Source organism: Mya arenaria, chromosome 10 (assembly GCF_026914265.1).
Source record: "Mya arenaria isolate MELC-2E11 chromosome 10, ASM2691426v1".
In the NCBI taxonomy this organism is placed as follows: domain Eukaryota; kingdom Metazoa; phylum Mollusca; class Bivalvia; order Myida; family Myidae; genus Mya; species Mya arenaria.
The window spans coordinates 8,366,047-8,392,222 of record NC_069131.1 but is presented as its reverse complement, the minus strand read 5'-3'; the positions used below and the strand labels follow the sequence as shown (position 1 = coordinate 8,392,222).

Below are 26,176 nucleotides of genomic sequence, written 5' to 3'. Positions count from 1 at the left end.
TGAGACGTTTCAGTAACATTTCCTGGCACGAATTGATCGATTAGATCTGAAAATTATACACATTTTTATTGTATTAACGTTATTGTTATAACCACCAGTCTAGAAAACTAAATATTAAATATCCGTTTGCAGTAACAAGTTAACCAAAGTTAACAACACATGACCAATATATTCATTATTCTATAGGCAGTTTCAGGTTAAATAAAACCATCACGTTTTGCTCTGTTTTACATATGACACAACAGTCTTGGAATTCTACCTCATTGGCAAACTGTAACACTGGGATAGTGTATCGGTTGAGTGGCAGCAGGCGGACTTTATAAACACCCGTAAAAATTCTTAATGATTACGCCTAGTACTACTTGATTGCATTTCTGGATTTTCATCGCCTGAAAATGTAGTTTGTATTGTAATGACTGTATGTTTTGTTAATTATTGTTGGTGTACAACATCATGTGGTAATATTTAAGTATTTAACATTCACATTTTGGAAATGAATCAAAACTATAGTAATATGTGAAATTTTGTGTTCTTTAAGTATATTCATCATGTTTGTTTTATTCATTTATGATTTGTTTCATGCCATTTGTTGACGCCCGGTATGTCTTATATTTTTATCGCTTTGATAACGACTTACGTTTCTTGTTAATATTTATGCAAAAAGCTACAGAAACAAGCCCAGTAGCAAAAAGTTTAAACATAGACCCGGTTTAGTGGCACTGGGTAAACGCCAAAGACATAGAACATAAAATCACAAACAAGAAACATAGAAAAACAGCACAAAACTCCACAAACAGCACAGTGCATACATACTATATATAAAAATATAGGTATTTTTTATCAAGAATTGTTAGGTACCGACTTTGAACGGTCAGTAAAATGTAAATTTACTGGGGGTTTAAACCAGTTTTTGTGCACAAACCTCACTCTTATCCCAACAATCCTTAATAAAGATAAAACGCAAAAGGTTAATCTTATCGAAGTATGCATTAACTTGAGGAAACTTATCAATAAAACAAATAATAATAAATGACTTACGTTTCTTGTTAAACCGACATACTAACTCGTGCAAGCGACTCACGTATTGTATATCAGGATTCTAATGATTGTATTTTGTGGTAATTATTATTGAGGATATTTATTATCCAATTCCTAAATATAACTTTGTTTTTGTTTTGAACCGGCCGGGGGTAATGATGACGGACCAGCCAACCCAATTTTAATTGGTGTACAACATCATGTGGTAATATTGCATTATATCACATTCACATTTGGAAATTTTATCAAAACTGTAGTTTTATATGTGAGTTTGGATCTTAAAGTAAATTTATCATGCTGGTTCTATTCATAAATGATTGTGTTCAATGCCGTTTGCGGGGGCGGCTTTGACATGATATCATTTTTATTTGATCTCTGTCATTGGTCAGTATTGTGAATCCGTTTTATCTAAACAAATGCTGTTTTAAAGTTTTATGCGAGCATTTTTTAAATGCAAATTCTATTATAAGTTGAACAAACCATACTTCATACATAATGTAGAATAATGATTAATGTAGTATATATTTGATTTTCAGCTTATAGAAAAACAAACACATCAACTTCCACAATCACAGCCAAACACCCCTATTAAAAGTCTTTTTTGAAGAGAAAATACCTTTCATTTCAATCATTCATACATTCAGTGTATTCCATTGAATTACAAAGGGTTTCTTATGGAAAATGGGGGATAGGTTTCCGGTAACATCAAGTGTATTGCTTTTTCCCTCCATACACCTAAATTCACTCAAATTCCTGTAAACTATGCAAATGATTTGTTTATTTTTCTATAGCCAGTCTGGTTGCCTGTGTTCAAGAGAACCTTTTAAGAACAAGAAGCTGTGCTGGTAAAAGAATAGTCCTGTCCGGAATTTCATACCTCGAGGTAAGGGAACATCATCTGTAAGTTAGAGGAGATTCTAAGCATGTGTGGTTTGGATGCACCAAACTAATAATTTAATTTAATAATTTATTTTTTGTTGTTAAACCTCATCGCAAAATATCAAAATGATAATTTATTTCATAAACTTGGATCTTCAAAATATTTGATTCTGCACTTTTCATCAAATGTATTACTACATAGCTATAGAGTTGTGTATGCCTCAAATGATTGTTTACAGGCATTTTGCATACTTTCAAAGTAGGGGTGTGTATTTTAAGTATGTGTTAAATATTGCTGTGATGTTATTTGCAGATTTTGATTTGCCAAAAAGCTGCCATAAATCAAGCAATCGGAAGTCGGAAGATGCAGCCCTGAATTCCATATTTCAAGAAAACAGCAAATGTTATAAATGTATATATGAAAAACTAGAAAAGTTGATAAATTTATGCATTTCAGAAAGCTTAAATCAATTTAATTCATACGAACATAATGGTTGTTGCAAAAGTTTGCACATTTTCATTTGACTAACAAGTTTACAAGTTTTTATTGGCAAATCGGCATCTTGCCCTTGGCCATTTACACATTGCATAAATATCGATGTGGCCAAGACACAAACGTACATGAACAAATATTACAAATATGATATAAAATGCATATGAAAATGCATATATATATTGACAATTGATATAATAAATATACTAAATTAACGAGTTATACAAACTATATCATGATTAATTATTGTCATTTCTATCATTTTCATAATAACTATAATTATAATCAATATTATTGACATTACTATTATTATTATTTAAGTAAAATTAAGAAGCATAACCATAACATTTTGACAGGATAATAAATTATTAAATTTAAGTAAGCTAGGCCAGTGTGATTTTATTCCATGTTTTCTTCGTATATCACTATAAGCAGAACAACATAGTAGAAAGTGAAATTCTGACTCAACAGTATTCTGTGCACATAATTCACATTTACGTTCTGCCCTAATAACATTATCAAATCTACCTCTTTCAATTTCCAAATTATGTGTAGATAATCGAAATTGTGACAACTTTTGTCTAAATTTAGTATTATAAACACAATCTAAGTATTTTTCGTATTTAAATTCGCATTTAAATGTTTTATAGTATTCCATTTTGGGTTGATTAGACAATACATCACTCCATTGTTGTACGTATTGATCTCTCAGTCTTTGCACCAAATTTGATATATAATTGATACCAGCATTAAATCTAACACCCGCTTGATTGATAAACACCATAGATTATATTTGTGTTATTAGCGATATTTCTATTTAAACCATTATATAAATTACATTGTTCAGTGAAAATGTTAAACATAAGTGAATCTGGGTTTTCATAACCTTAGCCCAGTAGCTTAAAGCTCTTTGTTTGCATATGACAGACAATGGTAGTCTAACCAGCTCACCAAAAAACAGCAGCATTTGAAGTTTGGGGGCGTACTCATAACAGCAATGTACAAAATTTTGAGTGCAACTTGTCGACATCATGTGTGTTGTAAATCCCCTCATACCTCAGAGCCATATATAATTATTGGTACAACTAGCGCACCAAACAAAGAGAGTTTTGTATTAACATCTATATTGACACGACTAAATATCGATAATAAATGGTTATATGCTTTCAAAGCTTGCTCATTTTAAGTATTTATTACCCGTGATAAATTACCATTGTAATAAAATTTAATTCCTAGGTAACAGAATTCACTGACAATAGGGCTAGACCTACTTAGAGTGCATAATGTATTATGTTCCGTGGTATAAAAACACGCTTTGCTTTGCGTTTAACATCACAAAAGCTAGCTCTAGCATTTAAAAAAGCTAAACGATTTTCATTCGAAGGTGAATCTTTAAATACCCTTTTACAACGATAAAATATCTTTTTATGTTCTTTGCAAGTTACATAAAACCACATTGATTTTTTATTATTGCATTTACGTGGAGGGTTTACATTAAAAGACTTTCCATTCAGCTGAAAAGATATATCATAAATAATATCACACAGTTTATTTATACATACATCAGTCAACATTGTCATGTAATAAATATTTGGTAATTTCATCAAATAATCGATTTTTACCATCTATCGCATGTTGTAACGCATTTGCTTCGCAGGTATCCCAAATCATCTTATCATAAGTAGAATTCAAGTTTTTATCATTATAAAGAGTATTACAATTCAAAGAAAAATCAATCGGGCAATGGTCGGAAAACTCTGTAGCCTCTAGAACTTTAAAACTATCTAAGCAAGTAAATAAATTGTAATTTACTATGACATAGTCAACAACACTAGAAAGGACTGTTATGGTTTTTTACTTTCTCATTATTTAAAGTATTGAATAGACTATTGTCAAACTTTGAGTTTTGTTGCATTTAGCCTTAAAATGAAATGAAGCATGTTTAAAACTCGATTTTGTCAAAAACGATACTGTGTTTTTGATTATATATCTCAATAACTTTCGAATGAAGTAGCAAATTTGTTGACCAGCTACCAGGAATTCACTTATTTTCCAAATTGCCATTTGATCCGTCTATTTTGAACAGCAGCTGGTTCTGTTTGAGAACACTGAATATAAAAAATAGAAATGAAAGTAATGAGACAGGTGCTGTGTTTGCTTAGAATAATGTGACACTGTATTGCAAATATTCATCCAGACTAATCTATTTAAAGCATATGTTATAAAATAAATGTGGCCTTACTTTTTGTCTTGTTATCATATGAACATAATAAACCTGAAAAAGGAATTAAGGCATTTTGTGTATTGAATGTAATTTTATCACTGTAAAAAATATATAAAAATAAATGAATAGGTTTGCTAAAAGAAATGTCGCTCTGTTTGCATGTACAGTCAACAAAAGAATAGCAACTTACAGATTTTAAACCTAAAATGCGTGTACAAGTATAAAATAGTGCATACTAAGCTCAGCTGCTTGTTGTGATATTTGTCCTTATTCTTATTTCATATGAAATCAGGTTCTTACTTATAAATTGAAATAAGTGTGTATAAACTATGAAAGTCTACCACTGACTCAACTTCTCATTCGCTATATGCTATTTAGGCACTAAATGTCTAATATGCTTTCGGATCTGTTAAACATTAATTTTTATTGAGATATATGCATTTCTTTTACTATCCTGTGGGTGAAATTATTTTATGAGGATACAGAGTAGTCGTTTCTGTATAAATACTCGATGATAAATCGGCACATGTCAACTAAAACACAATGGGCCTTTAAGAAAGTCATATGATATACAAATTTGGTTTTTACTTTTCCCTTGCTAAATTTAAAATATATGTCAAAAAGGTTAAGAGAAGTCATTTGGATATGCATTCACTTTAATGTTCTGTGTTATGTATAATGAGAATATTAAGTAACTGATCCTTTTGTATGTAAAGGAGTAAGTCAGACCCGAAACGGGATTTGTATAATAGGTTTATTCTGTACAACAGTTTAACAACAACTAACTATGATTCTTGAAATACATGAATATAATGGAGAGAATGCTATGCGCTGACTACTAGCTGGTAGGCGGAGCTTATCAGATCATGCAGAGCATATCAGAGAACACTACACATTTCCCTTTGTTGAGACATAGATTGTAATCATAATATAAGACTATATAACTAGAATAAAAGTTCAATTCATAAGATGCATACAAAATACAAGTATATTGAAAACTAAATCACGTACTTAATTACTTAAAGATACACTCTTACTCCCAGATAAGATTTACCAAATTAATAATTTTGTTTAAATGTTCAAAAAAGGATGAATAAATGTCGAAAACAATGGTTCTTATGAAGGATGTCGAGTTTAATTTGAAAGAAATGAGTATAAAACACGCTATTTCTACCTTAGGAGACTATAGTAGACCACAGTAAATCTTTAAACATTCACCAATCATTATTTATTTTTTGCGCTTTCTGCAATTAAATACACGGTTACAATCTTATCAGTAATTAATATTTTCCATTAATGCATTATTTAGTAAGTAGTTAAAGGTTTATCAGTCAAAATTAATAATTGTTAAACATGTGTATGTATTGATTTTGAATATGAGTGTCTCTTTAAACACAAGTCTGGTAATATGAAACTATATTCAATGATCTATTTACCTGTTTGGAACATTATCTGTAGACAGAACTATGTCCAATGTTGTATTGCATTTACTTCAATGTTTTTTGTGTTGTCCATTTGCATTTTCTGTTCACAGTATATAGAGAATACTCGGCTCACCCGATAAATTCCTCCGCCTTGCCAGATAAACTTCCTCCATCCACGGCACTAACCTAGTATTCTATTTATCCTGTTACTGTGTTGTATGTGTGTATGTATGTATTTCTTCAGACCTTGCGGTCAAGGATAACCCATGAAAGTGCAAGCACTTATTTCCAATGGGGTCCTTTGTTTTTGCTGAAGAGACAGCACGCTGAAGAGACAGTGGTGGGATACAAGGAAGTCCGGGTGCGATACCCTAGCTCTTTTTCGAAGAGACCCCTTGGTTCTTTTACGTGCTCGGTGTAAAGCACCGATACACGGGGTACAACTTTCCTGGGTTAAACCAGTACTGAGTACACCACTTTTCCAAGCACTACCCTTTAAATGCCAAGCGCCAGGCAAGGGAGCTACTTGTACCAATTTTTAACGTCTTTTGGTATGACGCGGCCAGGGATCGAACCCACGACCTCCCGCTCCGTAGGCGGACGCTTAACCACTAGGCCACGGAGACGGTGTTATTCAAACACTATAAATTACCTTAAAATTATTATGTATCTTTGAAAATAAGGGGGACATTTGTTTTTCCCTGGTGACGTCAGCATACTAGGTAACCATGTTTAAATCGCCTCAAAAATAGTTCTCAGAATTATTCAACTTTTTCAATACGCTTATACACGGCCTCTAAACGCCAGCTCCACCACTTTACGGTGGTGCAAAAAAAGAGCTGTCGACACTTCCGTGGTGGAGCTGTGCCCTATGTTTACATGAACAAACGTGGATATGATTTATATTTTATTTGATAATTTCATTTTACGGACATATTTCGAAAATCGGAGAATGTGGTACCGTGTAAGAACACGTCTACTGCAGGCTGGTTACTATTTCGTTTCAATATTGCGCAAAGTGTGGTGCCAGGAGCTTTTCTCCCGAATCGGACTTGTGCATATGATGAGATCTGACTGCATAGCAAGTGCATTTCGGTGCTTTCACACCCCGTAAGGACATTCTAACGCATGCAAACATAACTGTTATGTAGAGTACCTATGCCGGAACACAACAAAACTGATAAGCACTTCTTAAAAAGGAAAAATGCACATATTTATAAAATTGGTGGCGCTGTCGAGTAGTGGTGGCGCTATCGACTCCGTAATCGAGTATGTTTTGCGCTTGAAGAAATAAATGGTCAATGTATCACATAACGATTATTGCATATGCTCAATATATCATAAAACGATTATTGCAATGCTCAATTTATCATATAACGATTATTGCAATGCAAAATTTATCATTATAACGAGTATTGCAATGCTCAATTTATCATATAAAGATTATTGCAATGCTCAATGTATCATATAACGATTATTGCAATGCTCAATTTATCATATATAGATTATTGCAATGCAAAATTTATCATTATAACGAGTATTGCAATGCTCAATTTATCATATAAAGATTATTGCAATGCTTAATGTATTATATATAGATTATTGCAATGCAAAATTTATCATTATAACGAGTATTGCAATGCTCAATTTATCATATAAAGATTATTGCAATGCTCAATTTATCATTATAACGATTATTGCAATGCTCAATTTATCATATATAGATTATTGCAATGCAAAATTTATCATTATAACGAGTATTGCAATGCTCAATTTATCATTATAACGAGTATTGCAATGCTCAATGTATCATATAACGGTTATTGCAATGGTCAATGTATCATATAACGATTATTGCAATGCTCAATTTATCATATAAAGATTATTGCAATGCTCAATGTATCATATAACGATTATTGCAATGCTCAATTTATCATTATAACGAGTATTGCAATGCTCAATGTATCATATAACGGTTATTGCAATGGTCAATGTATCATATAACGATTATTGCCATGATCAATTTATCATATAAGGCTTATTGCAATGCTCAAATTATCATATAACGATTATTGCAATGATTAATTTATCATATAAGGGTTATTGCAATGCTCAATGTATCATATAACAATTATTGCAATGCTCAATTTATCATATAACGATTATTGCAATGATCAATTTATCATATAAGGGTTATTGCAATGCTCAATTTATCATATAACGATTATTGCAATGATCAATTTATCATATAACGATTATTGCAATGCTCAATTAGCAACGAATTGTACTTTTTTGGATATACATTTGTAATTGCATTAATTGGTCAATGGTTTCTTTTCAAAAGTAGCATTAGTGTTTACAGTGTAAAGGTAAGGTAAAAACGTTTATATGCATTTAAAACTGTTTAATAATTCAAATATTCTTATTTAAATAATTGACATAAGAGCCATTGTTCTATTACATGTGTACATAGATATCTTTATTGACCACTATATTAAACACATGCAAATTTTAAAATACTGCGGTGCTTTTAATGGTATTGCTACTGGTATATGGTGATAATCAGATAATTTAAAGCGGTCTTCATAATTGATATCATTGCATAAACAATTATTACTTAAACTATTCCTTTAGAGTATTATTTTTGGACATAGGTAAACGAAACTGAATACGTTTATACAGTTAATCATAATTACAATGTCAAAGTAATGTTCTTTGGTTGTTTAAATATCTTGTGAATTCTTGTTTGGTATCATCATAATTTTAGAGGTCTTTCCAAAATATTACGAAATTGAAATAATTGTTAAAACAAGAAAAGCAAGTGTATGTCTTAAAGCCCTATATCGTGAAAGGGACACGACTCATTTGCATGTTAGAATGGCGCACTAATACGATCGAAATGTTATTCCTTTAGCATTACAAAGGGTATTACTTATAACATTCCTTACCGCAAACACTGTTTTAACAAGCAATAAAATGTATTTGTTATAAATCATAGTTGCTTATATCATCTTATTATTCATCTAATAAAAGTGTTTAAATTGTTGACGTTTGGTGCCGAGTTATTACCTATATATTTCGCCTGTTATAAACTTCCAATATAAAGGGAATATTATGTTGGTCGGTTTGACCGACTCATTTTATAACTCCTTTTAGGTTTCATACACTCCATCACAAGTGTCCGCATGATGATGTATTTAAAAATATAACGACACATATTCAGCTTTCCATTTAATACAACACTCATTCAAAGAATTTTTACCACAAACGCACATGTTATTTTTAGGAAAAAGAGAAAAAAAAAACAGCAGTTTATGGACATTCAGATTTTACATTACTAATTATTATTCCCATGTGCGGAACCAGTCTTTGACGTAGTCGAAACTGTGTACGTCATGGGTAGATATGAATATATTATTCCAATATACGAATAAACCTACAAACACGTTGCAGTAGTCCTTAAACATTCTATTAAGTTTACACAAAAAGAAAACACGATCAGTTTTTATAGAATTAGCATAAGGCTGATGAATGCAGGAAAGTTTTTATGAATATATCTCATCTGTGGAAGAAGTAACATATAAATTGTACTGGTAGAAGCATAACTACAACTTAACAAAATCCAAATACGAAACAGTAATATAATATACAAACGAAGCAATTTGTTTGATTTTACATAAATACATCATAGTTATATACGTGTAAATATAACTAGATATGCAAAACGTCTGTTCACATAAGTATTTTGTGTAGATATTTTTTCAGCTGTCCCCGTTTGTACAGAGTTGATTAAAATTATTTGAGTTCGGGAATAAGTGGCAGCTGAGATTGGTAGCCCCAAATAACTGTTGTAATTGTATATTCTAAAGAACGCCCTAATAAGTGTGTTGACTGATTGAACTTTAGGTTATATGTTGTCGTGGGAACCGCTTAACTTGAAGTGCCAACTACTTAACATAATGGTATGCAATATCAGATAAACAAATATATATATCAAAGTGACGAAATGAATAGGACTAACCACAGAAACAAGCTCAGTAGACAAAAGATTAAACATAAACCCCGTTTAATGGCACATGATAAACGCCAAAGACATAGAACACAAAAACAAAAAAAGCACAAATAAGAATCATGGATCAACAGCACAAAACTCCACAAACATCACAGTGCATATATATATATATATATATATATATATATATATATATAAATATATATATATATATATATATATATATATATATATATATATATATATATATATATATATATATATATAACTTGAGGAAATTTAATAATTAAACAAATAATAATTAACTAATCGGTAAACCCCAAGTACTTCAATGTTTAGAGATCCCAACTCTTTCTGAAACCGAGAAATACAATTCAGAGTACCTAATGCATTGTTTTTCAAACTACGATGCAGACATTGTTTGAAACTATGAGCATCACACACAGTCTGCTTTAGAAATTAAAAGGTTTAAAACTGTGTGATCATAGAGTTTTTTAATAAAAAGCATCATTGTTCTAAAACTGGGAAAAAATGAAGAAAACATTGTTAAAATTAAAAGCGACATATATTAGCTAATCTTCTTATTGATTACCTATGTAAACTATTTTAAATCATAGGAGTTAAGGTAGTTATTTCAAATGCACATTATATATTTCCGCCGATATTGGAGTATGTTTTGAACGAACGGACAAACTCCAGAACACAATCATGGCAGAAGTCGAACTGTGCCTACAAATAGAGAATATCAAGACACTTAGGTTACACGCATTACTTTAAGTTATGATTCACAGTTATTTCCATTATTTCTAGAGGATATTAAGTTGAAGATATTATTGCGCACACTACTTGGAAATATTGGGGTTGTCATCCTTATTCCCTGCAAATACTTAGCTTAAATTACGCTTATTATTTACAAAAGAGAAAAAAAGGTTTCAAAGAAAAACCAAACATTATTTTATCCCGTATTACGCATACATAGTTTGCGTATAAGCCATTACCGTTATAAATTAAACATATATTGGATTTATTTATTTTGAATATTTCGTTTATAGGCTAAATGCCCAATTGAATTAAGTACATATATTTGGGATTTCAGAATCGAAACCAATTAGAATGGTTAGCGTACCTGATTGGGAACGGCGTTGGGTCTCCTGGCCTTGACCTTCCTGACGGCATTTACCACACTGACCTCGTGCTCTACTACCATCTTCTCCACGAGGAATGCCATAACACAGAACATCCCGCTCTTACTACCCCCATCCCTATAAGATATAGTATATGAGATTGGTTAAAATGAATGTAAGTTAACAAAAACATACTTGGTCCCAAATCCCCTTATACCAGATAAACTAAAACAAGACAAATATTTAAAATTTAAAAATAAGAGTATTTATAAAATTCATTATTTTCGCAATCCAGAGATGTAAAATGAGTTCGGGAATAAAATCCAACGATAACGCATGTATTTCGTAGCTCGTTTTTGTACTACCTGCAGTGGACTAGAACAGGCCCATTGGACGATGCAATTTCGACATCTTTCAGAAATGCAACATATTTAGCAGGGCTGCATGGAACATTTCCAGTCTGGTTCCAGTCTGTAAACTCAAAGTGTCGCAATGTACTCTTGCCACCTTCATTCTGTAACGAAAACCAATGCTACAATTATATTTAAACGTATACTTTCATTAATGTCATAGAAAAACTTAAGGTGGAACGCGACTATGAACGAATTTTCTAGTTACTGTCTGAAAATTGGTATACGAATAGAAGAGCATATACTCGGAACAGTTTTGAAACTACGACTCTTCAAAATATACCACTGATGTCAATTTTGAGACGTCTGTCATATTTTTGCGTTCCAGATACAATAACTGATATTTTCATCAATTCTTCGTTTACCGCTATGAAATTTCAACCTCAAGTGCGTCTTGTGAAAACGTTCACGCACATATATTTTTATTTCGCTTGTTTTACGTTTTTTATTCTAAATTCGTCTATAAAGTCATTTTTCGCGGGAAAAACCGCGTCATGTTTCGCTGAAAAAAGTGCGTCTTTCTTTAATTCTTGAAAAAACTGCTCGTTTAATTTTTGATTTTTTTAAATACATGTATTCAATGTTTTATTACAAATCGCCTGATATCAAGAAAAGGGTACCTTACCGATTTCTTTTTTGCGCAGTATCAAATACTCTAACCCCTATACCTTTTCTTTTTCAATACGTATTCTATTAAAATGTTTAGCATGATGTTAATCGAACTATTATTTACGTTAATTGTAAACAGTATTAAATCATTATAGCACTGATAAATGAACTATATAGTTAATGTGACACGCTTATTCAAAATCAATACATAAACAAGATCAATCTTGTCTTATAAAACTTTAACTTCTTACTCAATTATGCATTGATGGAAACTATTAATTACTGATTACAAGATTTTAACCGCGTGTTTAATAACATAAAGCGCAAAAATATTAAATGATTGGTGAATGCTAAAATATTTACTGTGGTCTACTCTAATCTGATAACGTAAAAATACCATGTTTTATGCTCATTTCTTTCAAATCAACTCGGTATTCTTCATAAGAACCATTGTTTTCGATAAGATTTCTGCATCCAAGCGGCGGATCTCATACGACCTTACTGTCATGGAAGTCAAATAGACTAATTTTATTTGCATGTAGAATATAAGTTTTTTATTTATACTTAGATATGAAGCTATATCGTACAATATTTGTATAAATATTTTGACACCAATATGCTATAATTTTAAACTGTACTATTCTTGCATATACGTATATATATAATATTATTTATGTTCTATGTCTATCAATGTTTGTATATATTATGAATATCTCCAGCCAATTGGAAAAAGTTATTGAGTTGAGTTAAGTTGAGTTGGGGGAGTAAGAGTGCATCTTTAAATATTACTATAATCTCATTTTGTTAAGGGTGGTTATAGCTTACATACAAACACACACACAAGACGTACAATAAAGTCACGCATGCAAGCACGCGTAAAAACGCACCACACACACCATCTCACACTCAAGCACGCGTACACACGCATGCATGTATGCGCACGCGCTCACGCGCACGCGCACACACACACACACGCACGCACACACACACATGCACAGCCATTGTACGCACGGCAGATACCTTGACTGTGGGATAAGGTAGCTATGTTGGCTTCTGTATAATGGGCATTGAATGCATCGCCGAAAGTTGTTTCATGAAGTTGCTTGTAAGCACAAGAAGCTTTGATTGCGTGGTAAAGTCAAGAAAACAGAATAACTCGTTATGGATTAAAACAAACAATGCGTTGATAAACAAAATTAAACATTTACTGCACTAAAAACATTCACTATAAGATCATCATTTAAGCGCAAGTATTAAACACAAATACGATTTACCACAACTAATACTATTGTTTTAATATGCCTTTAAGAATGAAACAATATCGAAAACAATGGTTCTTATGAAGTATACCGAGTTTAATTTGAAAGAAATGTGCATAAAACACGATATTTCTACCTTATGAGACCATAGTAAATCCTTTAGCATTCACCAACAAATGAATCATTTTTGCGCTTTCTAATATTAAATAAACAGTTACAATCTTGTAATCAGTGAAAAACATTTTGCATGAATTTATTATTTAGTAAGATGTAAGGGTTTATCAGTCAAAATTGATGTTTGTTATACATGTGAAATATTGATTTTTTATAAGAGTTTCACTTTATAATTTTAGTGTGTTTTAAATTAACGCAGATGTTACATTCAATTCTGACCCCGTTATATATCGACGGGTGAAAGCGAAAAAATTCTATCTGATTCTTTATTTAATGTCACTAAGAGCCTTTTCGCATTTACCCCTCGATATTGACCACATGAAACATTTTCTTTCTGTTCAAAGAATGACCGATCATTTGTTAACGTCAAGAACTGACCATCCCCCACCTCTCCCCCAACCGTTGCGTAACAAATGGCTCTCATTTAAAGTTGTTCAAGAGTTGAATTCACTACCAAACTTAGTCAATAATAACCGATTGGCTACATCAAACTTTGATTCGAAACACTGAACTCTATAGTCGCGTATTTTATAGATCTGTATATTTTTATAATTTTCTCCGATAGTGACATACAGAAGTAAACTTGGATGATTTTAAGAGGGGGGGAGGTGGGGGGGGGGCGTTTGCACCCCTCTACTGCCTGGATCCGTTTGTGCTTATTACAATGCAGATTTTTGTCGATTATTTTTTTTGGTTTGTTTTTATTTGATACTGCGCAAAAACGAAGTCGGTAAGGTTCCCTTTTCTTGATATCAGGCGATTTGTAACAAAACATTGAATACATGTATTTAAAAAAATCAAAAATTAAACTAGCACTATTTTTAGCGAAACACGACGCCGTTTTTCCCGCGAAAAATGACGTTTTAGACGAATTTAAAATAAAAAACGTAAAACAAGCGACAGAAAAATATATGTGCGTGAACGTTTTCACAAGACGTACTTGAGGTTGAAATTTCATAGCGGTAAACGAAGAATTGATGAAAATATCGGTTATTGTATCTGGAACACAAAAATATGACATACGTCTCAAAATTGATGTCAGTGGTATATTTTGAAGGGTCGTAGTTTCAAAACTGTTCTGAGTATTGAAAATGTAAAAACAGTCCCTAACTGGGCATATGCTCTTCTATTCGTATACCATTTTATTTTTTATCAAAGCAAAGCAAGTATTAAAATAACTATCTGTTCTTGATTGCATCCCTATACATTTTTACGTCGAAATTACCTTCTTGATTTTAAAAAGGTAATCTTCTTTCAAATGATGTAAATTTAGCTATATTTAAACGATATGAAACTAACCTGTGTGCTTCCCGTGAACTCAATAGTTAGTCCTTTCTGGATACTATACTCGTTCGCGACCTTATCCCTACCACATGCAACAGAGAGTTGACCTTTCTTGAGCACTTGATTGTCCGCTGGATTATATTCACCCATATCCTGTTGAAATTAATGTTAATGTTTTTTCAATGAAATTCCATAAATAAGGAGAACATAAGAGGTATTTTATTAAGACTTTGAGGGTATCTTCTACAGTGGGAGATTAATGAAAATTATCATGCTCTTCTGTCTGGGTATAAAATGGCAGCAAGAGAGAACAGTTCATATCATGTTATTTCATCGATTCGACTTATTACAGACTTTTGACGATGAGGCAAGGACGATTATTTTTCTTTATCGTACCTTTGTGCCGTCACTTTGTTCAAAGCTGACAATGCAGGAGCAATTTTCTTGGTATGCCAAAGTAAGGAAGTCCTGTACAGTATTTGGCATCGGAGACTGGGCGAGAATGTATTTCCGATTCGCCTGAAACGCCTGCAAATCAAATTGAATACACGGCGATAGATACACGAATATATTACTGGAGATAAAGGTGCCGGTATGACATTTTTATACAAGTAAACAGAACATGATTTTCAAACAAATGTTCTGATTACGTTAATAGTCATCAACTTTAACTGGCTTTATATGTTTGAAAAACTGCCATTTATATGAGCAAATATTATTTCAGAGCCTGTTTGAAAATAATTATATTCTTTAAGAGTATAATATATTATATAAAATATTATCTACCCTTACATGAACAAAGACAGCGTTGACATAGTCTGAAGCTCCATGTCTTATGCCCAGATAAAGTCGAGGGCGGTTTTCATCGCCTGAAGATAATAAACCTTTTATTATATACATTTTAAGTTAAATCATTTTTAAGTAGCGTTGTATAACATTATTTTACATTTTGATAGGACGTCAGTTTTACATCGCGCAATAATACTTGTTATCGCATGAGGTCAGCAGAGATGAAGCGTATTTTCCGATACGTATGGCTTGTATATATTTGATTGGTATATCATAAAGTAGGTTATTGTTACTCCATTCTGATCGTGGATTTAATATTCGTCTCGAGTAATTTGTTGCAGATCCGGACTTCCCGAAATGCAATAATTGTATTAATTGCAGCTTTATATTACATGATGATCTGTGGTGCATCTTTCATTTATTGTCCATTGTATTAATTGCATTTGTTCAACATGCGATGAGTCAATTCAGTCATTTTAATACTCGCTAGTGTATATTAAACAATGCATTGTCCATGATGTAATGCTCAACCCAAAATTGTCAGTCATAATTAGGTGTAATAAATGAAAACTAAATGATACTAAAAAAAACAATGGGAAACTTAGCAAAGAATGTGCGCGATATAGTTTACATAAATGTACCTGGAATATCTGCTCCACTTCTGTTCCTTTCTTTCTCAGACTTGTTTCGTTCTATAGCAACGATTTAATCGTCAGTGTGAACGTGGGGAGTGTCCGTTATTTTCTGCACAGGAGCAGTATTTTTAAGTACCATTGCGTTTGCGTTCTAAGCATATATACATATGCTTATTTTTCCCAGAAACAGGAATTAAATACATTTAGAATTTAACTGCCAATATTAGCCTGATTAGAGTTTTGTGCACATCACTTTCATTTGAGTGTTTGTATCTGGACAAATACACTTTAAATACCAAGTTAACAGCGACATATAATTTTAAGTATAACACTACTTATAGACTGAAGATTATTTCATAGTTTTACTTACATTAAGGAAAAATTTAGTTCCGTTACCTTAAACTGCGTGATAAGATCGTCCTTGTTGGTCTCGATCATGTAGTTCTGGAACTGTTGTCGTGATATCTGCTCACTGTTTAAGGTCAGGGTGTGAACCAGGGCAAGGTGTAGAAACTTGTACTGTTCCTGAAATCAGGAAACGAATATATATTTTACTCATGGTCCGTTACTGTGTTCATTGGTTCTATAGAAACGCATATCAGAAATCAAGCATAAACAGTGTGTACTTCAAATATGACATGTAAACGTAGACAAACAAACTCTTTCGAGAAAATATACAACTAATAAGCCATTGAGGCTGCAAAGAACATAATGTGTACAGTACTTATACAATAGGCATATCTTCAAGACGTTCATGACTGAGTAACTAAAATATAGCACTCAATATCTAAGGCACGATATAAAGCAATAATTCAGTTTGTATCGATATTTCCTGTACATTCCTACAGTTATATATGCATTTCTCTATTACCTTGTCATTAATATTATGTTCTATGTGGTTCATGGATTTCAAACGTCAACCTACCGCAGTCTGGACCATGTTTGGCCTGTTCTGTCTCATATTGATGATGCATCCTGGAATCTCAATGGCCTTGTTCGAATTACCTTCCTTTAATAGATTATACCGATTCCCGCACTGAAAGGTAGAGCCAGATATGAAGATATCATTCGTAACATATGGTAAAATGAGGTACTTTATTTATTTATACAAAATATTTTCAGCTCCATTGTAAAGAGTGCTGACAGTTAATATAAATCATTTGAGTCGTTCGGTACCCATACTATGTCATATTTTAGAGGCCAAGAAATGGTTCCACTGATGGCGATCGAACACACGACCTCTTGAGTGAGAGGTGGACACCAATACCATTAGACCACTTAAAAACCTTTTGCAAGAGCTTTTTAAAGGGACACATAATTATATAGCTTAAGACGTGTTTATCGCTGGTTCTGTTTCAACGCGTACAAATAATACACTCAGGGCATTTGTGATATATTAATCTTTGTCTGACTTAATGCTCATGAACTTGAGAGAGATTTCAGGCCCCTTAGTAATGTGTTTCTTTTAAATGGTCCGTAATATTGTTACCCGTGTTGTAAGACAATCAGTTCAGGACAAACTCATTATAAACTCATTATAATAAGAGAAGTCAAATATGACTATGCTTGACCAGCTTTGGGACATCAACATGTACTAGGACAATCAGCAATAAGAACCATCTTTCTTAACTTAATCAGCACCGTGACACGCTTGGCAGATTTCCTCGTTGGCACGAACTTGATATAAAGACCGTATTTATACTGAATGTATGCAGTCTCGCTAAGCTCGAATTGTCCGAGGCTCGAGGTATTTTCGCCGGACCCTGGGACTCGAGCCAACGGGGATCGACTGTAACTGGCCTCCAAGATAAGCAGGAGCAAAAAGGACTATCTGTCTCAATTTAGTCAGTGCATTAACGTTCCGCTCTTTTACCATCATTAACTGTACAATGTTACAACATACCTATACTTTTGGACCGCTCAGCGACGCTCTCGAATGGTTCTTTTTTAAAACTAAGCAGAGGCCTAAGCAAATGAATAATAATTTATAAACAATCTACACCTGCAATGGACCAGCGTTGGACCGCCGAGAAGGGCAGGAGAATGGAGCACTCTATGTCGGAACTCAATCAGCGCTGTTACGTCCTCTGGGATTCCCCTATCAGGCCAGGCCGTGAAGTGGAGGTGGTGCAGCTGCCGCTCAGATTTGCCCTGAAATAATTTGTATTATGTCTTTTAGCTGATGGTCTATGTCCCGAATATAACTATAAAAACATACTTAAGTGATGTACTTTCTATCAAGATATACCTACCTATTTGTTGAATTGCCTTTTGTTTGCTGACTCCATATTGGCATAGTTTTAAAACTTTACAGACCCCCCCCATACACCTTTTTCTCTCTCACTATTTCTCCCTCTTTATTTCACCCCAACCTTTTCTGGGCCTGCTGATTAATGGCAATGCAACTTTAAACTTAAACTATGGATAATGAATAAGTAATGTCAAATGTTGTAGAATTTGTGCTGTTTTACGTGTTGACTTTACCAATTGACACGGGTTGAGCAAGTGTGGAAGATTGGAACATTCAGAAATATTTTTAAATCCGATAAGTTGTGTCTTAGTGGAAATGTTTTAAGACGAATATATATTTATTAATAAATCTTAAAAGGGTTTGCATGAATATGATCTTCATCTATTATTTATAAAGTCTGTACAGTATAATTTGAAAAATAAATTGCACAATGATCATAACTATTGACTGTTATCATATATGGTCAAAACAGCACAAGTCGTGTTATCTAACAATGATGCATGTTCTTGCATTATACTGCAAATCAATATTACAATCACAGTCTTGTAATGTCTCTTTGTATTCGACTGCATACGTTTTGCTTGTACCCTGACAGGACTTCCCGCATACACTCTGACAGGACTTCTTGACTGTACTCAGAAATTACATTTTGCCTGCACCCTGACACAACTTCTTGCCTATCGACTGACAGGACTTCTTGCTTGCATTCTTGCGTTGTCAGAACGATTACAAAACTTCTTGCATGCAAAATGATAATACATATTGCTTGCATAGTCACTGACAGGACTTGATACTGTTGCCTGCACACTGACATTATTGAGACAGGTTCCTGCGCACCGACAGGACTTTGTGCAGTTGCCTGTACACTGACAAGACTTTGTACAGTTTGTCATAGGTGGTACATAGTTATTCATTGTATATATAGTCGAATCCCGTTGGCTCGAACTCCAAGGGACCGGCGAAAATATCTCGAGCCTCGAAAAATTCGAGCCAAGCGGTAATGTTTTCCTTCAGTATAATGAAATCGGCCCGTTAACATCAGTTCGAGTTAACGGGTTTCGACTGTAAACAATTGATCGTTGTTAGTTTGGTCCTTTTGTTGATTCCATACAGCCATGATGCCGTAGTCCAGGGGAAAGCATACTGCTGCCAAGTTTCATTTGATGTAGTTCTTAAATGTGTTTGTATTTATTGAACACATGTATCCTGACCGACCTAATTACTTCACTCTATTTTATAAAACGCCATTAAAGAAGTGCAGTTTTACAATATTTAAATGTCAGTGTACTCTAGGTATAATATATAACGCAACTTCGTTTTTAACAGCATTTAACAACCAACTCACTGCTTTTGATCTTTCAATAACAATATCATTATTTAATTGGTTTGTATTAATTGTGTGATATTTTAAACAGTTACTCATCATGAAGCTTATAACGAGTAAAACCTGGTTATCTTTCCTGGTAATATATTGATATTAATGTCAAGTGCTTCATCTAATTCAACAAAGCACTTTCAGCAGAATCACTAGGACGCATATATTTTAAAACGTAATATAATACGTAAATAGTAAAAAAATACGTATTACTTCAATCTCATTGAACACGGAAGTTTAAAAAAAAAAATTCATTAACGTGTCTATCTCTCCGTAAATCTGTCGTATTTATTTCGGAAGCGTGCATTCAAAACAATCATCATCTTTTACGGGGCCTTTAAATTTTGTTTTGCGTACTATTTAAACTTCCGTGTATTTTGTCTATATTATTATTAAACCTTGTCAAACTACCAAGTGAATGGTTTAGACGTTCAAGTGTTCAAATTTTAAGGTGGAAGTATCCGAATATTTCAATAATTTGATGACTACGAATATGTTTCTTAAGTTTTAAATTGGTCTTCTAAGCACACTGGTTAATGGTAATGTATCTTGATGCAGCTGCAACAACGTCACTTTTAAATTACACTTCCTTGCCCTAACAGGTGATCTAGACCCCGCTGTAGTTGACCTTAATATTTCAGTTATTGTTAATGTGTGTTTTGTTTCATTCTTAACCTATATAGTGTATTAAGAAAATATATTGAGTTATTGCTTTTAAACTCTGATATATTTGAAGTGTCACATACATTTAAGGTTCCGTGCTGAAGAAAACAATACCAAAATCTAATAAGATCGAGTACATATGTCAGTTTGCACTAATTTTTATAATTTGGGCAGCGACCAAAACTCGAAAGAATGCTTCAAACAAGTGAATTTGTGTTATCTTTCCTTGTAAGTTTATATTGATATCGTGGAATTCATGTAATTCAGCAAAGGACTTTAAACGAAAATATGTTAATTAAGCAATCTTCCATACAATGGCAATCCCTTTGTGTTTGTTAAGTGTGAAGTGAATCATCATTATTTACGGAAGCTTTACATTAAGTTTGAGTACTATTTAATCTTCCGTGTATTTAACCAAATCTTCGCTAAGTTATGGAAACTATTTGTAACGTTCAAGTGTTTAAATTGTAAAGTGGGCACATCCGTCTAACTGATTTGTGTTCATGTATATAATAATAATAATAATAATTGTTGTTGAGATTTAAATTGAAATGAGAGATGTATACATTGAAAACAACTTTAACTCATATTAAATAATTTCTTAAACTTCCCTTCATTCACGTGATCAAAACAATGTGATTTTAGATACGGATGCAAATTATGATTGCAATAAATAAAGATTGTGTATGTCACAATATGTTAAAACAACATTGAAATATGTTTACATCATTTAAGAGCAGCAACCTTCTCGTGAAATCTGCATACTCATTCTCGCTCTGACAGGTGACCATCACCCCGCTGTAGTTTATAGTGATCCCAACATTAGGCCAGTACTGCTCGCATTTTTCTTTCTGAATGAAAGGAAAAGGGATTTAATTTCCAATTATATAATCTGATTTCAATTTAGTTATCTTGTTATGTTGCCGTGGGTTATTGACATCCATCGCACCAGAGAGTGCAGTAATTAAATTTGACTGATCATATTCTTGTATGTCAAATTCAAATGTTAACATTGCATATATGTTATACGTTAAAGTAGCAATCATTCAATAAGCAATTATTCAGTGAATGAAACCATTTAAATAGGTTTATACTTTTTATAAGTATTGGTGTACTTGAATGTTAAAATAAGAGTATCTGTTTCATATGCGTGAACTTATAAACGCGGGCTTAAGTTTGGTCAATCAATACATATTTAACATAGCAATAGAGATGTCTTCAGACCCCATCCTCCATCAAGTTTGTAACCATGACGATCTTCTCCACCTTCTGTTGCCAAATCATATTCCAAAACATGCCAAAGTCTCCCATCTGTTTCGACATTGGACCTAGGATTAGATAATATAGAATAGCAATCATCTTACAAGTAGTGTCCCTTTATTCATACTTGTATATAACTATTGTTTTTCGTGGTCCTGTCTCTTTGACGAATAAGTGTAATACTGTAATTTGTCTCACTCTTAGAATTATTACACAGGTATCTGATATGCAATGGTTCTGTTAAACCAAATCACTCGAGGATCAAAGATAGAAGGACACAATAGATATGTAAAATAATGTATAACCTATATTCTTACCAAGCGAAGCAATATACGCATTTCTCTCCTTGAAGCCCTGCAAATAGAGTATCAATATAGTAATTGTTATTAGTATACTTGATACGTCTGTGATTTATTTCACTTCCACTTCAAAATTCAAATAATTATAATTAAACTATTATAGTCAACAAATATCCGTATTTGAATTTATAATTTACATACATCGATATAGTTAGCATTTATGTAGTCAGTGTCAAAACCAGTCACTTTCACCCTTGTATCATCATCTGGAATAAATACTACTACTACTACTACTACTACTAATAATAATAATAATAATAATAACAATGCAACTACTACTACTACTACTACAGTATTATAATTTCCAGATAAAGTTGTAGACTTGTTTTTTTTTTGTTTCAAACATTAGCTTCCAAATGAACTTGTCAATGAACTACTGTGGAATAAATGTTAATTGATATATATCTTGTACATGGAACAGTGTAATGATTAAAAAACTTAAAAGGTAGAACTACAGGCATATAATCCCTTGTATCTGTTTTTCGCCCTGTTTAGAGGTAATTTTGCAACGTCACAGCTCCTTGTGAGGCCGTCAGAGAATTTCTGGGGGAAAAAGAAGCAAAACAAGTGGTAAACGTAATTTGCGTTGCTGTGACAATAATATTAATTGCTTTCATGGAATTATAGCTTTATTTATTTGTTTTTCTGGAGAAACATTTTTGGAGATACTTAAACAAAACTACAATGAACTTGTGATGCTTTAAAGTTATTTAATACAAAATTACATCAAATTCCTCCTCATAGTAGGCCAGAGTCTTTTCATCCACAAAAGCCGCCATTTCCTCCACTTTCACTTTTCGTTTCTCGATATCCTGTAACCGGATGTAGTAAACGTTCTCCTCAACCTTCTTGGCCAGTTTCCTTTTCTGTGTTCTCCTCTCTTCGTCCAAGTCTGTTAAAGAAGGAGTACATTAGTTTATAGAAACTTGGCCGAATCAGCGCTATAATTTAACATTTATTTATAATTTCAAAAAATAGTTTTTTTTTAAAACTTAATCGGAGCAATTATCAACTTAAAAACATTGAAAAATTAGGCTAAGCAAAATATATTTATCCTTTGTACCTATTTCAAGTTCATCCTCTTCGCGGGCTTCCAAAGATTCACCGATCCTTACAATATTTGCAGCTGTGTCATACCTGGCAGGACTATATCCTGATGTCTGTGGTGATGTTTTCGCTTTATTATCTCCTGAGAAATACAACAAGATGATAAAATTATTAACAGTGGCACGAACACAGTCGCAATTTCTTTTCGCTTGGTATAATATGCTTTGTTCAAATAATTAGACATTAGACTGTCTGTAAAATATACTGCGTAAGCAAACAAATGTAAGACATCCTGAAAACATTCAACCAACGAAATGTTTTCGGTCGTTCGACTCGGAATGTTTTGGCATGTGACGTCATTTTCTTAGGTAATCATTCGGAAGAAAGGATTATCTAATATATGTCGCGTTTATTTTTAATAATGTTTTCTTTATTTGTTCCCAGCTTAAGTACAATGATCCTTTTTATATTGAAACTCTATGATCACACAGTTTTAAATCTGTTATTTTATAAGGCAGACTGTGTGTGATGCTCATAGCTTCAAACAATGACTGCATCGTATCTTTGATTTTTTTTTGCATAAGGTGTTCTGAATTGTTTTTCTCCGTCTGCAAACTGAGTTGGGATCTCTTTTAATTGAAGTACTTGGGGTATACCTATAAGTTTATTATCATTTGTTTCATCAAGTTAATATATACTTTGATAAGATTTACTTTTTGTTTATTTAGGATTGTTGTGATAAGAGTGAGCAATCCTTAATAAATATACCTAGTTTATTATATATACTATGTATGCACTGTGCTGTTTGTGGAGTTTTGTGCTGTTCTTCCATGTTTCTTGTTACTGATTGTTTGTTTTCGTGTTCAGTGTCTTTGACGCTTACCCAGTGCCATTAAACCGGGTTCATGTTTAAACTTTTCTGCTGCTGAGCTTGTTTCTGTAGTTTTTCACATAAGTATTCATATTTTAATAACCTTATTTTTTAGTGCACATTTCCAACATGCAAAATGCATAGCATTTGCTGCAATACACGAAACACATTGTCCATTGTTGGAAAAAGTAGTGGTTTTGAGTACATAATTTGATTAAAAGAAAGAAATAAAAGCTTTGTTGATTTTCTTGATATTAATAGTTTTTTCTCAATAATCTTGTCACGGTATCGTGAAAGCATTCTGTCAATGTAAGTTGTTAAATCAATTTTGATACCTTCAGAAACAGGTCCGATTGTGTGATATTCGTTACCAACACCGTCTGTGTATTCCTCATACGGTTTTCGTGTTCTCCTAAAATTGAACAGAAATAACCATTCAGCAAAAGCTATATAAGTGTTTTAGAGAAAGATTGCAATTATAACTTATAACATCAAACATAATATCAATTCATGTTATATAGATAAACTAGGAAATCTAAAAGCACAATCATTGCAAAAATATATCTAAAATGATAAAGTGCTTGATCAAATACGGTAACTACCTTTTTCTGAGTAAGAAAAGGATCGTCACTACAATGGCAGCAATAACAACAACACCTCCTATGCCTCCACCAATTGCAGCAATAGTCGTAGTATTTGATAACTCATCCGTTTTGGTGTCTGTATTTAATGGTTCAGTCTTTATGTGTCTTATTTCTTAAATTACAAAGAGTATATGTCTAGCATGTCAATAAAACTTCTTTAACTTAATCATAAATGTTAAACATCTTCGGTATTTTACAGGCCAAATATATAAGAAGCCTTGTACCTGATATGCATCGTTTGCCAACGTTTCCTTCAGTACATCCTCCAAGACATGCACCTTCTAGATCACATATTGTTCCTGAATTATTTCGGCATCCTTTAGAACATTCCTGATCACATTTAGTTCCAAAGTAACCATCACTGCATCCGTTTAAGCACACCCACTCTCTCGTTTACATTCGTTACCAAGACAATACTGACTACATGTTTCATTGCAAAACATTCCAAACACTGAGTTATTTTTACAGCTATTACAAGTACCTGTGTATCTATCACAAGTAGACAAATAACAGTCATGATTGCATGATAAATTGCAGTAACAACCAAAAGCAGATAACGAAGAACAATTAAAACAGACACCTTTGATATTGCACATTTTATCTGTACACTCGTCGTTGCAAGATAAATGGCAGATTTGTCCATATTTAGATTCTCTGCAATGCGTACAAGTAGATTTGGATTCACATGATACACAGTTTGCAGGGCAGACCTCACATAATCCATCATTCTGACGACAATTATTACTTTCACAGCTCTGTTTGCATTCCATGTTGCAACTGTTACCGTAATATCCCGCTTCACAGAACAAACAGCTACCATTTGAATAACAACGTGAATCTGCACATTTACCAGGACACGTTAAGTTGCAATATGGTCCGTGATACCCATCACTACATGAAGAACATGTATGTGAAGAATCATCACAAGTACCATTACAGTTTTCTGGGCAAGCTTCATTCAAACAGTGGATTTGAAGTTGATCGCAACCGAACTTGCAATTGCATTCATATTCACATCGATGACCATGATACCCTGAATCACACGACTGACAATTCCCTTGAATGTCACACCCATTATAGCACGTAGACGAGCACGTATGCTCACACCGACTTCCAAATTTTCCGGTTACACATGAGGTGCACACACTAATGGTGATACCATCGGCACAATAATTGCCACATTTCGATCGACAAGATGCCCCAAAGTAACCCTGTTTACATGCACAATTACCACTATCACCAAAACAAGTCATTGGTTCACACGCATCTGAACATTTGCCATCGCATTTATTTCCGTAAAAGTTTTTCCGACAAGAACATGAACCGTTATTAGTATTGCATTTTCCATCAAT

The 26,176-nt window shown here is 33.0% G+C and overlaps 3 protein-coding genes across 3 annotated transcripts; all 3 read right to left on the bottom strand.

Moving 5' to 3' along the window:
- Positions 1 to 10,576: 10,576 nt before the first annotated feature.
- Positions 10,577 to 18,445, bottom strand: LOC128204153 (receptor-type tyrosine-protein phosphatase kappa-like). Its single transcript, XM_052905525.1, has 10 exons — positions 18,357 to 18,445; positions 17,280 to 17,390; positions 16,751 to 16,879; positions 16,361 to 16,463; positions 15,723 to 15,799; positions 15,327 to 15,458; positions 14,946 to 15,083; positions 11,560 to 11,708; positions 11,197 to 11,332; positions 10,577 to 10,799 (listed from the first exon to the last, which is right to left on the bottom strand). Exons 6-10 carry the CDS (start codon positions 15,414 to 15,416, stop codon positions 10,716 to 10,718), a joined length of 597 nt encoding a protein of 198 aa, XP_052761485.1. The 5' UTR covers positions 15,417 to 15,458; positions 15,723 to 15,799; positions 16,361 to 16,463; positions 16,751 to 16,879; positions 17,280 to 17,390; positions 18,357 to 18,445; the 3' UTR covers positions 10,577 to 10,715.
- On the bottom strand, positions 15,764 to 21,966 carry LOC128204286 (tyrosine-protein phosphatase 9-like). The gene is made up of 6 exons (XM_052905697.1): positions 21,868 to 21,966; positions 21,369 to 21,494; positions 18,368 to 18,505; positions 17,280 to 17,390; positions 16,751 to 16,879; positions 15,764 to 15,799 (listed from the first exon to the last, which is right to left on the bottom strand). Exons 1-6 carry the CDS (start codon positions 21,964 to 21,966, stop codon positions 15,764 to 15,766), a joined length of 639 nt encoding a protein of 212 aa, XP_052761657.1.
- Positions 21,967 to 22,693: 727 nt separating this feature from the next.
- On the bottom strand, positions 22,694 to 25,899 carry LOC128204285 (uncharacterized). Its single transcript, XM_052905696.1, has 6 exons — positions 25,818 to 25,899; positions 24,783 to 24,936; positions 24,516 to 24,592; positions 23,326 to 23,451; positions 22,988 to 23,154; positions 22,694 to 22,805 (listed from the first exon to the last, which is right to left on the bottom strand). The coding sequence occupies exons 1-6, from the start codon at positions 25,897 to 25,899 to the stop codon at positions 22,701 to 22,703; spliced, it is 711 nt and encodes a 236-aa protein (XP_052761656.1). The 3' UTR covers positions 22,694 to 22,700.
- Between the last annotated feature and the right edge of the window lie 277 nt (positions 25,900 to 26,176).

Excerpts from the sequence above, each read along its gene's own strand:
- LOC128204285 (XM_052905696.1), bottom strand. The coding sequence starts at position 25,899 with ATGGGTGTGACATTCAAGGGAATTGTCAGTCGTGTGATTCAGGGTATC. Across the intron at positions 24,593-24,782 it reads CTTTTCTTACTCAGAAAAAG|GAGAACACGAAAACCGTATG; the intron begins GTAGTTACCGTA and ends GTTCAATTTTAG. Across the intron at positions 23,155-23,325 it reads AGAGGATGAACTTGAAATAG|ACTTGGACGAAGAGAGGAGA; the intron begins GTACAAAGGATA and ends CTTCTTTAACAG.
- LOC128204153 (XM_052905525.1), bottom strand. The coding sequence starts at position 15,416 with ATGCCAAATACTGTACAGGACTTCCTTACTTTGGCATACCAAGAAAAT. Across the intron at positions 11,709-14,945 it reads AGTTCACGGGAAGCACACAG|AATGAAGGTGGCAAGAGTAC; the intron begins GTTAGTTTCATA and ends TTTTCGTTACAG. Across the intron at positions 10,800-11,196 it reads CCAACGCCGTTCCCAATCAG|GCACAGTTCGACTTCTGCCA; the intron begins GTACGCTAACCA and ends CTCTATTTGTAG.
- LOC128204286 (XM_052905697.1), bottom strand. The coding sequence starts at position 21,966 with ATGTCGAAACAGATGGGAGACTTTGGCATGTTTTGGAATATGATTTGG. Across the intron at positions 17,391-18,367 it reads TTCTCGGCGGTCCAACGCTG|TGCGGGAATCGGTATAATCT; the intron begins GTCCATTGCAGG and ends TCTACCTTTCAG. Across the intron at positions 15,800-16,750 it reads ATCTTATCACGCAGTTTAAG|GCGATGAAAACCGCCCTCGA; the intron begins GTAACGGAACTA and ends TATTATCTTCAG.